The sequence below is a fragment of the Typopeltis vanoorti genome, chromosome 2 (genome assembly GCF_054136105.1).
Source record: "Typopeltis vanoorti isolate ZY-2024b chromosome 2, IOZ_Tvanoo_1.0, whole genome shotgun sequence".
NCBI lineage: Eukaryota > Metazoa > Arthropoda > Arachnida > Uropygi > Thelyphonidae > Typopeltis > Typopeltis vanoorti.
The window spans coordinates 11,882,630-11,895,074 of NC_143550.1; the positions used below are offsets into that span (position 1 = coordinate 11,882,630).

The window sequence follows — 12,445 nt, forward strand, 5'->3', positions numbered from 1 at the left end:
TGCTTATTTTCACTCTTACAGCACGAATACGCTGATACTCGCTGGAAAATGATCCGAGCGATATGAAACTTTTTATATAGGCATAGGGCAATGCTATCTATCAAACTGTGCTAATAAGAACTTAATCGGGTGATATGCAAATTTTTAAAAAATTCAACATCAGTTCGATAACAGCGCCCTCTAACGACATAATGTCCAAACAAGGTAGAAAGCACTATACTATGTATTGCTGGTTTCTTTAACAACCTCTGCGTTAAATTATGTGCCATATAACGAAATATACTTAAATACACTCAAATAGCTTCATTTGATAGCGTTTGTGTGTGTAAAACACGAAAATAACGTTTCCGTGAAATTTTGCAAAAAGTGAATTTTTTCGTGTTTTTTAGTCAAAAGCTGCTTATTTTCACTCTTACAGCACGAATACGCTGATACTCGCTGGAAAATGATCCGAGCGATATGAAACTTTTTATATAGGCATAGGGCAGTGCTATCTATCAAACTGTGCTAATAAGAACTTAATCGGGTGATATGCAAATTTTTAAAAAATTCAACATTAGTTCGATAACAGCGCCCTCTAACGACATAATGTCCAAACAAGGTAGAAAGCACTATACTATGTATTGCTGGTTTCTTTAACAACCTCTGCGTTAAATTATGTGCCATATAACGAAATATACTTAAATACACTCAAATAGCTTCATTTGATAGCGTTTGTGTGTGTAAAACACGAAAATAACGTTTCCGTGAAATTTTGCAAAAAGTGAATTTTTTCGTGTTTTTTAGTCAAAAGCTGCTTATTTTCACTCTTACAGCACGAATACGCTGATACTCGCTGGAAAATGATCCGAGCGATATGAAACTTTTTATATAGGCATAGGGCAGTGCTATCTATCAAACTGTGCTAATAAGAACTTAATCGGGTGATATGCAAATTTTTAAAAAATTCAACATTAGTTCGATAACAGCGCCCTCTAACGACATAATGTCCAAACAAGGTAGAAAGCACTATACTATGTATTGCTGGTTTCTTTAACAACCTCTGCGTTAAATTATGTGCCATATAACGAAATATACTTAAATACACTCAAATAGCTTCATTTGATAGCGTTTGTGTGTGTAAAACACGAAAATAACGTTTCCGTGAAATTTTGCAAAAAGTGAATTTTTTCGTGTTTTTTAGTCAAAAGCTGCTTATTTTCACTCTTACAGCACGAATACGCTGATACTCGCTGGAAAATGATCCGAGCGATATGAAACTTTTTATATAGGCATAGGGCAGTGCTATCTATCAAACTGTGCTAATAAGAACTTAATCGGGTGATATGCAAATTTTTAAAAAATTCAACATTAGTTCGATAACAGCGCCCTCTAACGACATAATGTCCAAACAAGGTAGAAAGCACTATACTATGTATTGCTGGTTTCTTTAACAACCTCTGCGTTAAATTATGTGCCATATAACGAAATATACTTAAATACACTCAAATAGCTTCATTTGATAGCGTTTGTGTGTGTAAAACACGAAAATAACGTTTCCGTGAAATTTTGCAAAAAGTGAATTTTTTCGTGTTTTTTAGTCAAAAGCTGCTTATTTTCACTCTTACAGCACGAATACGCTGATACTCGCTGGAAAATGATCCGAGCGATATGAAACTTTTTATATAGGCATAGGGCAGTGCTATCTATCAAACTGTGCTAATAAGAACTTAATCGGGTGATATGCAAATTTTTAAAAAATTCAACATTAGTTCGATAACAGCGCCCTCTAACGACATAATGTCCAAATCGTGAGGCATGGGACTTCTTCCTCCCAGCTCTACTGGCACTTTTTAACACTTTCCTCAACACCGGGAACGTGCCAAGCGAGTTTGTGGAGTGCCATACGGTATTCATTCCCAAGGCCAATAGGGACCTATCCCTAATCAAGAACTGGCGGCCAATTAGTCTCACCAACATAGACTACAAGATCCTGGCCAGAATCATCAACAACAGACTCAAAGTGGGGATGAAATACGTTATCAACAGCACCCAATTGTATGGCATCCCAGGCTGATCGATAGAATTCAATCTGTACCTCATTAGAGATATGATCCGTCTGGCATCCATTAAAAAACATCCGATGGCTTTGCTTTCACTAGACCTCAACCGAGCGTTCGACAGCGTCCGACATTCGTAATTGTTTTGCATCCTTAAAGAAGTTGGCGTCAACAGTGGCCGCCTTTCCATGCTTCAGGGAGGCTATAACAACAGCTCCACCAGCCTCCAAATCAACGGATACTCAACTGATCCCATTACCATCAAGAAAGGGGGTCAAGCAAGGATGCCTGCTCAGCCCTCTTATTTTTACTCTGGTCCTTGAGCCTCTTCTTCAGGTAGTCAACAGCTTTCGTGCCGTCAGAGGGATGCCACTCCCGCTCACCGGAGGAATCCAAGATAACAGCCTATGCGGATGACGTGGTGGGCTTCCTTAGGGACTACGACTCCATTAGGAACCTTTTTAACATCCTTGACAGGCTCCAAATATCGGGATTAACAGCCAATCCCGATAAAACACAGTCAAAGACATATGGAGTCTGGGACCAGGATAACATCCCCCCCCCCCGGGCCTAGTTCCTAAGGAAGATCCCATAACCATCTTAGGGATACCCTTTACGGCCCAGCCTGAAGTCGATGAAGACAATTTTACCACAAAGATCGTCGACAGTATCAATGATTGGAAAGGCGAACCGCTGTCACTCTCCTCCGGGGCCACAGTGATAAAAACCATTGTGTGCCCAGCATACCAGCATGTCGTCAACATCACCGACATCTCGGAACAACAAGAGATTCGGCTGCACAGGAAACCCCTAAAGTTCTTCTGGGGCAACTTACTTCCGGAGGTTGAAACCAAGATCCTTCAACTTCCAGGGAAGCGAGGGGGCTTTGGCCTCCTAGTTCTCAAAACACGATTGCCGTGTAATATCGCTTTTAATCTGAACAGGATACTGCAATCTAACCATCTTTGCAGTTATCTTGTTCGGTAATACTTGGGTTTCAAGCTTCCCCCTCTTTGGTATTCCATCCTACCAAGGAGCCAAGGCAGAAATTGCTCCAGAGTATTACAACCAGCTTTGCCAGATCTTACAACAACTTAGCTCTTCGGGTATAGATAGACATTACCAACATCCGGAGCAGCAAGAAATGGTACAACACCATCTTTGATCATCTCTACACTGAAACTCCGGACCTAGGGGCCGTCGACAACAACATCCTCTTCGGCTACCTAGCAAGATATCGTGGCTACCCGACGAAAAGATCTGGCCTGGATGATAGCATACCGTAACTTTCCAGTTAATTATAACATCTCGCGGTTCCGTAACAGCAGAAACCCCTTTTGTGACTTCTGTCATGGTGTGGACAATGCGGAGCATGCTTTCAATCAATGCCCAGTCTCCCATAACATCTGGAGGAGGCTGAGTGGCGTGCTCCGCATTCCACTCCTAAAGCAGGACCAAATCATCTTCTTGCAGTTCACACCACCAAAAAACAACAGGCAGAGGTTACTGATCTTCGTGATCAATGAAATCAAGTACCACATCTGGAAGGAGAGGAAAAAACATGCCAACAACATCAATTCTTCCAGCTGGATGGACATCTCCCGGATCGTGTTATATCGCTTCTACGGGTCAACTCGACGTTTCCTGATGGTCGAAAAAGAGACCTAGGTGAGCAGAAATTCCAGAACATCTGGTGCTCTCCTCCTCTCCTGTGCACCTTAAGAGGGGGAGTGTTCAAATTTGCACTCCTTTTGCTATAAACATCTATAATGGAGTATATGATAGTTCTGGTCCATCTATTTGAAGTTCTCGTCCCAGGTCTTCCAAGGAGGGTAATTTGGATGCGAACCCGGTCAGGGAAGGCCAACTACATGCGGTTGACCCGGAATGGGTTAATCACCCGGGCGTCGATAACCCCCGTGTTCTTGGTCGTACAGCAGATCTGTGAGGCCAGGGGTGAAAGAGATAAACATCTGAGAGCTCTGAGCTTGTTAGATGACAATTATTAGCTGAGACCTATTTTCTCCTTCTTCCCCCTCCCACCGCCCCACCTGCCCTCCCCATCACATTCCTTACCGCTCCTATTTCTCTACCCTTCCCCCTTACATCATCCCCCCGCTCCCACTGTCACTACCCTCTCTCTCTACTTTCCCTTCACTTGAGGGGCACTCTGACTCCTTCTTTCTATAGGCCAATGATGAGTTTCCTTCACTCTTTCACTTCCTATTTCCAGCGACCCTGAGAGAGCCCCATGTACCAGAATCCAGTCCCTGATCCTAGTGGTAAGATCGTTTTGCAATCTTTTTTTTTTTCTACTGTTGTCTAATTTTGCCTTGTGCCTGTTTTGCAGTCTTCCGCCTGTAGCTAGTCTAGCAGGAGATTTCGGCAAACAGGGAACGCTTGGCCCTGGTTCTGAAGGTTCTTCCTTTCTGGAACTCAGTTTGTTTTCTCTAAATCATGATTTCTTTTTTCTTTTTCACCGTGAGTCAGGACCCTTGGCATCGAAGCGGACGCCGACACACCGAAGAGGATGTTGGCGAAAGCTCTTAGCAAAGCAGTAGGGGCAGAAAATATATTTGGCTTTACCCCTTATAGGGCAGGCAGGTTCAGGTAGTAGTAAAGAATGTGGAAACCAGGAACAAGTTAAGTAAAGGACTAGAATGTCAAGGGAAAAAAATTTTTCCCTTTGTAGTAGGGAGTGTTTTTAAGACAATAAGAATAGAGAGGTTCCCTGTAGAATATCTGGAGGGGGAAATCGAAATAATCAACAAAGTGTTTTCGAAATGGGGAGTCGTACGCGCCGTAAAAATCGCTAACGATACAGATTTCCCCGACTGGAAGACTGGCGAGGTAACTTTCCGTATCGAAATGAAGGCCGAAGTCCCCAATTTTGTCTTTCTAGGCTCTGCCAGGGTAGTAGTTAACTACCCTGGAGTTAAGAAACAGTGTTATAAGTGCGGTTCTCTGGAACATCTAGGTAAAGACTGCCCCAGGAACAAATGCAGGAACTGCATGGCGGCAGGACATGCCCTACCTTAGTGTCAGGCACCTTGCCTTAAATGTGGCACCATAGATCACAAAGTAGACACCTGCCCATCCAGAAACCAGGCAGAAAGGATGGGAGGTGCTATCACGCCAGCCACAGTAACACCAGCAGTAAATATTAATGACACAGAACGGGAAGACTTCCCAACCCTGCAGGCTGCACATAACACAATAGCAACAGGGAATCAAAAACGCAATAAGAAGGAAGCGCCCGTAACTAAAAATGCAGAAACAACCAGCAAAGAAAGAACACAGGAAGGAGAAACAGCCAAGGATCAAGCCACCACCACAGAAACCGCAGTGGAAGAAATAAAGGAACTCAACCAACAAGAAACTACCACTTTAGATACAGAGAAGTAAAACAAAGCAGAGGAAGAATGCGAAACGGAGGAAGAAATGGAAACTACTAAAGAAGAAGGTACACAAAAGCGGTCACGAAGCCCTGAAGAAGGGAACATTAAAAATCAAAACCAGGTAACACAACCTCATCAGAAGAATCAGAAGCTGATGATAGGGAGACCAATACAACAATACAGGGAGAGGCTGCAGAATTTTCTGTAGAAGAAATCAAACTAGTTATGGGTGAAAATATGTTTAACAATGGGATTGCAATAATAAATAAATGGAGAGGACCCATCGAATCCGCAGACAGTGTATTCGTAACAATGTACAGAGAAGATTGGCCAACGTTCCTCCTTCGGAAAGGAATTATAAGTATGAAATGGAAGGATATCTATATCGAGGAGATAGCCACGGCCGTGCCCAACCAGGTAATAAGTCATCTGGGCCTGACAGAGATCGAGAGTAAGTACTTCTGCAGAACTTTGAGAAAGTTAACAGAATCAGAGATCAAAAAAGACACTGAGTGGTTTGGACGTAAATACTTCCAAAGGTTACGACAGCTAGGAAAGTTGAATTAGTTCACGCAGGAGGGGGTAAAAAAAAATTTCGTTTGTCCCAACAGGTTTATGATTATTAGTCCACAAAGGAGGGGGTAGACCTGAGAACCCGGGCTGCGAAGGCTTACGTCGAGGCGGTGCAGCTCCTTGTGGGCTGCATCACTCGGGCCGGGTTCTTCCCCCAACTCTCGGTTCTTTGGTTGATAAAGTCCACCTCAATACGGATCCCGCTATCGCAGTTTATTTTTTTTTTCAGTTGTAAGGCATAGTTTAAGAATAATCTAAGTTCCAAATTTTAACAATCATTTTTCTTTTTTTTAGGGGTTACGAGATGACGTCTCCATACACCTGAATTAATGTGATCTAAAGTTATATTTTTCGGGTAAAGTGACGTGTAAATTTTAAGTTTTTTTTTTTAGAACAGCTGTAAGGAGATTATGCTTTACAGACCTTTTAGCCACAACCTCTGGGTTATACAGCTAAACAGGTTGACTGAGCCTCTTTTTACCTCATACTATCCTACTCTACCTTTCTTTAACTTCCCCTATTACTACCTGCTGAACCTTAGCAATCTTTATACTCCAAAGGCCGAATGATGAAAGACATGAACTTCCATTCTACCTACTCACTGATGAGACCTCAATAAGGATCAAAACTGGTCTGGGTAGCGACCTCTCCTCATAATGTAAAACAGTATTATATCTCCTGGGATCTGGGTTTTACATTATGAGAAAATATTAAGGATAGTGACGGACTTGCTCCACCTTTGACACTAGTTGCCATAGTGTTCTGCTACCCAAGTGATCACTTACGCTTGGACTCGTCGATAGTTCTTCCACATGAAACTCTTGGATTTCGATCTCCGAGTTTCGTACCCGGCTGCAAAATAATACGGGATTTACTGTCCCCCTTAACTTAATTTATGTCGCCGTAAAAATAACCTCTTGGCTCTTTATCGTACCATACTTTTATTTCCTTATGACAATTTATGAAAACACCTTTCGGGGAAAATATCTCATTTTGCGGTATTAGTAAAAGAATGTCATCTGGTTTATAACTGAAATATATTAGGACAAAAAAAGGTATGTAAAAGGTTAACGCTAAATCAAAAATTAAATCGTCTTATAACTTATAAAGAATTATTTTCTTTATATCCAGATGAACTAAAGCAAACCTACAGTTGTTTCTGGTCAGTAATTTAATATTTTTTTAAAGTTTCATCTTATTTTGCTATGAAAAGTGAATGCAAACATACTTTCGAAAGACATATTTGATAGTGTGAGATATTTTATGTTCAGAAACATCTGAGGATGTGGGAAAATAGCCAGAGAATTATCACCTAGCTTAAAGAAAACGGCATCTGTTTTCAGTTAAAACCATAAAATGATTATGACTGTTAGTATAAATATTAAAAAGGTGAATTCGAATCTCCCATTTACGTTACTATCAGTATTCGATAAAAAATGAAAGTAATAGTCTTTCTAGTATTCGTCCTCTCTGGTAAGTTTTTAAACTCTGTTGAAATTAAACTAATATTCTTAAACTGTTGAAATAGACTGACCTATCCATTGAAGTGATGATGATATACGAGTATTTGCTCTCTCCACATACACATACCAGCACGGAATTAGAAACCTTTATGCAGATACCCGTAAACATCATTTCGTGACGTATATGCAAAATATTTGGTCACGTGCATCAATACGCATTCTAGGCTGCTTTTTAAGAATGCTACCGGTCAGCCCGTCAATAGTACTGATGACAATGGAAAAAACAAAGAATCTTTCGGAGTGCGATAATGGGCTTATTGTGGGTGTCCGTCTAGCTGAAGTCACGCTTTTGAAACCAGCAGAGCTGATTGGTATCTGAAAAGGTGAGCTATTCCGCGTGTTTAATCAGTGGAAAAATGAACCAATTTGTTTGTCTAAAAGGCGTAACTGTTGTCCTAAAACTGTCTGTCAAAAAAAACGAGATTGCCGTCGTCTGAGAAGGCGTGTATGGACAAATAGAACTTCATCTGAGCAGAAATGGACCGAAGCATTTAATGAAAGCTGTTCCTGACCAATATCTCACCGAACACTATGAGAAGGGAATTGAAAAGGATCCGTGATGGCATTCGCATATCTATAAGAAAACCACTAATCTCTGCTAAGAACTGAAAAGTATGTCAACAGTGGTCAGCAACACCGTGCCTGGTCACTGAAGACTGGAAATAGGTCACGTGGTCCGATGGGTCATCGCACACTGTACTGACGGTGGGCATAAAGTTTGGATTAGCACCATCAAAAAATGAACTCAGATTGTCATTTAATTTAACTCAATGTTCTGGAAGTCGTATCATATTTTGTGTGGCGTATGTTCTGTTGGTACGGAGCGTGTCTCCTGATATTGCTGAACGCCGGGTGTACTCCAAGACTGAACGGTTGTTTCATGGACGACACTATTCATTTCCATCGCACAAGAAATATTAAGCAATGGTTCAGCGAACATGACAACGACTACCACTATATTGCCTGACCATTACAAAGCCGGGATCTGAACGCCCATTGGGAATGTATAGAACAGGTTAGCAAAACACAACTGGGAGCAAAGTCATCTTCCGTGAAATGTAAGCCAAATGAATGGGATTTTCTGGTGAACGCTCAATCCAATATCTTTTGGAATCTAGGCTAAACCACACTGACTAAGGGATATCCAACACTGTATTAAATAAAAGTTTCTAATTCAGTGGTTGCTATGTGTTATCGGCTTTACTTGAAAAAGGCAAAGACAACTATCTGAATTCTCTCCTCCTGCATTACAAGAATTGAACCAAATGCCTTACTCCAGTTATCCACATTAGGAGCATAATATGACTTCTCTTTCTTCTGTGTTTTAATTGGATCTTTCACAATTACAGTCCCACTATTGTTCTCCAGCGTTTGTGTTTGTCAATGTGTCTTCGAGTATTTCAGAGAAAAAAAAATAGTAATCTTTTGGTTTCAAAGAAGACTAACCTCTCTTTCACACGGATAAAGTTGTCACCTTTATCATTATCATTCTTATTAATATTATTTGAAAGCTCTAGATTTCCTTCTAGGATACGAAGAATATTTATAAGTATTTCTCGCTAAATGCGTTAACCGTACAACTCATTGGTTAATTGATTAACCCACCTTCTCGGTTACCTTCGTTTTTCTTTTTTTTCCCTCTGCGAAACAGTGTTTTCATAATAGAAAACATATGTAAGCCTCCAGATGATCATACGCAACTAACAGACGTAATATGCCTGAAGTAGCCTTAACTGCTTCAGTCGTCATTCAAAACAATCCAACCCAAACCAACTCCTATGACTTGAGCATCCGGAAATGCAAATACAAAATATATCACTCTAGGAAATATGTTTGGGATTAATTGTCGCAACTTCTTATAATGATGATTTCTTTCAGGGTAGAACTTTTGCATTTGAAATGATTTTCTTATCAATTTTTACAAGATCTCTTCAGATGATTATAGAAAAATTCGTATTATTGTGAAATAAATACGTTAGTAGTTAATGAAGTAACTTGATCTAATCTTGAATAAATTCAATTCATTTACTGATTGGTTTGCCAAGTGGACAGTATTATTATTATTATGATTATTATTATTATTATTATTTTAATTACTAACATTCAGCTATGAATTCAAATCCAATTGTTTGATGGGTGTGTGAGTCGTAAATGAATAAGTGAGATCTACTTCATAGATCCCACTTATTTATATTCGTGGAGTAGTTTATTTCAAGTATTGTCTTTAGCGCAAAGTCTCCGGATTATAACTTCTGAACAAACAGTAACAGAATCATGGATTTTCAGCAAGAATATTCTCCTACATACGTATAAGCTGCTAACGGAAATTCGTTATCCTTCATAAATAACACTTCATGTTTTATTTCTAAACTGAAAGGCATTTACTTTAGAATACTTGCTATCATTCTGAACTTTGCTGTTGACTCAGTCTTCTTCAATCTCTTGTTACTGATGAATTCTTGTATATACAGAGAATTTCACAACTAATAAATGCACAATTATTCAGTTCATAATCATAAATAAATGTGATGAATAATCGTGGATTCACCGAATATGAATTTTTTCATACAAGTGTGCAGTAATGATATTGAACTAAAAAATCATGCCCATATATTTTCTGAAAGAGGACATTAGAGCATTCTTTCTAATTGTGGAGTACATTAAGATGATTTCATTATGATTTCTATTCCCCAAGCAACTTTTAAGTGTCTAGCTTATTCATTATTTAAAGCAATTACGTTAATATTAACAAATAGTTTCGCTATTCTTCATGAAGATAATTTCCAGTTGTTGACTAATCGATAAGTTGCAACTGACGCTTACAGTTAACAAGACAGAGAGTTGAACATAACAATCGTCTTCACGTTGCCATGATTCTGATACTATTTCTAATATTTCCAGAATTAAAGAAATCACTAGATCTCTGGATGTGTGGATTTATCTCCCATTAATCTTTGCTTTCGAACTGGCTCGGTTCTACCAGAATCACTTCACTATGTTTTATCGCGGGGCCAACATTCTGCGCGCATATCAATAGAGGAATCAATAGAAAAATCAATAAGCTACACAGAGAAAAGAATATACGTGATGATCATCCTTCAAATTCTTTAAGAAATTACTTTTTTTAAGTGGCATATATTCTTTATACTGCCAAATCCCGCATTTTAAGCATTCAAATATCTGTAATTAGAGATCTGCATTCTTCAAGAAACGAAAATAGTGTAAAAAAAAAAAGATACTGAGGAGGAAGATCTACTGTGATCATGATAAGATTTCTCTTCTTCTCAGAGATATACTTGTTTTACAAAACTACTTCTTTATGCAGAAACACTTGAGAGATCATAGATTTTCAGCAAGAGTACTCTCCTGCATACGTATAAACTGTTAACGGAAATTCATTATCCTTCATAAATAACACTTCATGTTTTATTTCTAAATTGAAAGGCATACCTTAGCATACTTGCTATCATTCTGAACTTTTCTGTTGACTCAGTCTTCAATATTTAGTGTAGAGTAAATATTCTGTACCTTTCTAAAGACTTTTAGGGTGATTCTAAACTTATTTGAATTTACTGATCACTCAGGTTATGTCTCGAGGATGCATAAGCTCTACAAATAAATCGAAAGTTGTCAGTGAATATCAATATAGGAATTTTGTAAGGTGACTCGTTATCACCTCTATTGTTCATTCTAGCACTAATTTTTCTAACATTAATTCTCAAGAAAACAAGGAAAGCAGGGAAACTATTACATCTGTTATACCTGAGTTATCTTAATATATACAGGAAATTAATTCACAGTCCTAATCTTTAGTGAAGACAATGCTACAGAATTCGGACTTGATAAATGCGCAACACTTTTTATTGTTCAAGGAAAATAACAGGCAGCAAAGCAATTACATTTAGAGAGGGAAGGAATAGTAAAACTTGTCCCATTATGCATCCTATAAATATATAGGAATTCTACCTTGCCATACGACATTTTCAATTCAGAAGTTAAAGAAAAAACAGTCTGAATATCTGAAAATATTTAGAAAAATCCAAACTGGATGGAGGTAACACTGTAACAGCAACCAATACATAGGCTATCTCTATAATCAGATATGAAGGGGACAACAGACTGGATATAAGCTGATATGGATATAGTTGATCGTAAAAAACGAAAGCTAATGACAGTAAATCATGCCATCCAAACACTAATATGAATAGTGTTTGGATAACGTGGCCTTTTTCAAGTCAAGAAAACAGTACAAGAAGAAGATGGCAAATGTTGAATGATGACATCAAGATAAGCAGATAAGATGCTAACTGAAGCTTAGAAAGAAAAAGTAGTGATTATATTAAATTCAAAAATGAAGCAGTATAAAGAGAAAGAAATGGCAAAAACGATCAAAAGTTTAGGAAAATAATTGGGAAAATTCATAGCCAATATTTTAAGGATATTACGGAAGGTCGCTTAATTTGTCAAGGGCTGCGTCATGGATTTTTTTTAACATAAAGAAAGAGACAGAGAGTCTGATACTTGCTGCGAACAAGTACTGCAAACAAATGCAATTAAGGCATTCGTTGAACTTATCTGTTGGTGAAAAACTTTATTATTATGCTGTTTCAGTTTTTATTCTTCGTACATACGAGTATCAGTTTTTATTCTTCATACATACAGTACATACTTTTTACAATGATATATGTGAACATAAGTGTATGCAAGTACATACATGTACAAAAATTATATGCACAATACTAGACAATAATTATCTTTATCATTGCCATGCCCTTGGAGTAATAGTATACATATATACACCATTAAAATATTAACTTTTATCTTTACTTAGACATTTGGTACATTCATGTTTATTTATAAATTTATATAATAATATTTTTAACTAACTAAACTACTTTTAATTAGCTAAACA

The 12,445-nt window shown here is 38.4% G+C and overlaps 1 protein-coding gene across 1 annotated transcript in view; it reads left to right on the plus strand.

The window, feature by feature from the left end:
* The first annotated feature begins 7,446 nt into the window (after positions 1-7,446).
* LOC150108817 (uncharacterized) overlaps positions 7,447-12,445 on the plus strand; it is an 83,884-nt gene continuing 78,885 nt past the window's right edge. Inside the window, exon 1 of the mRNA XM_090414320.1 lies at positions 7,447-7,483. Within this exon, the coding sequence (XP_090270446.1) occupies positions 7,447-7,483 (37 nt within the window). The remainder of the gene's footprint in view (positions 7,484-12,445) is intronic.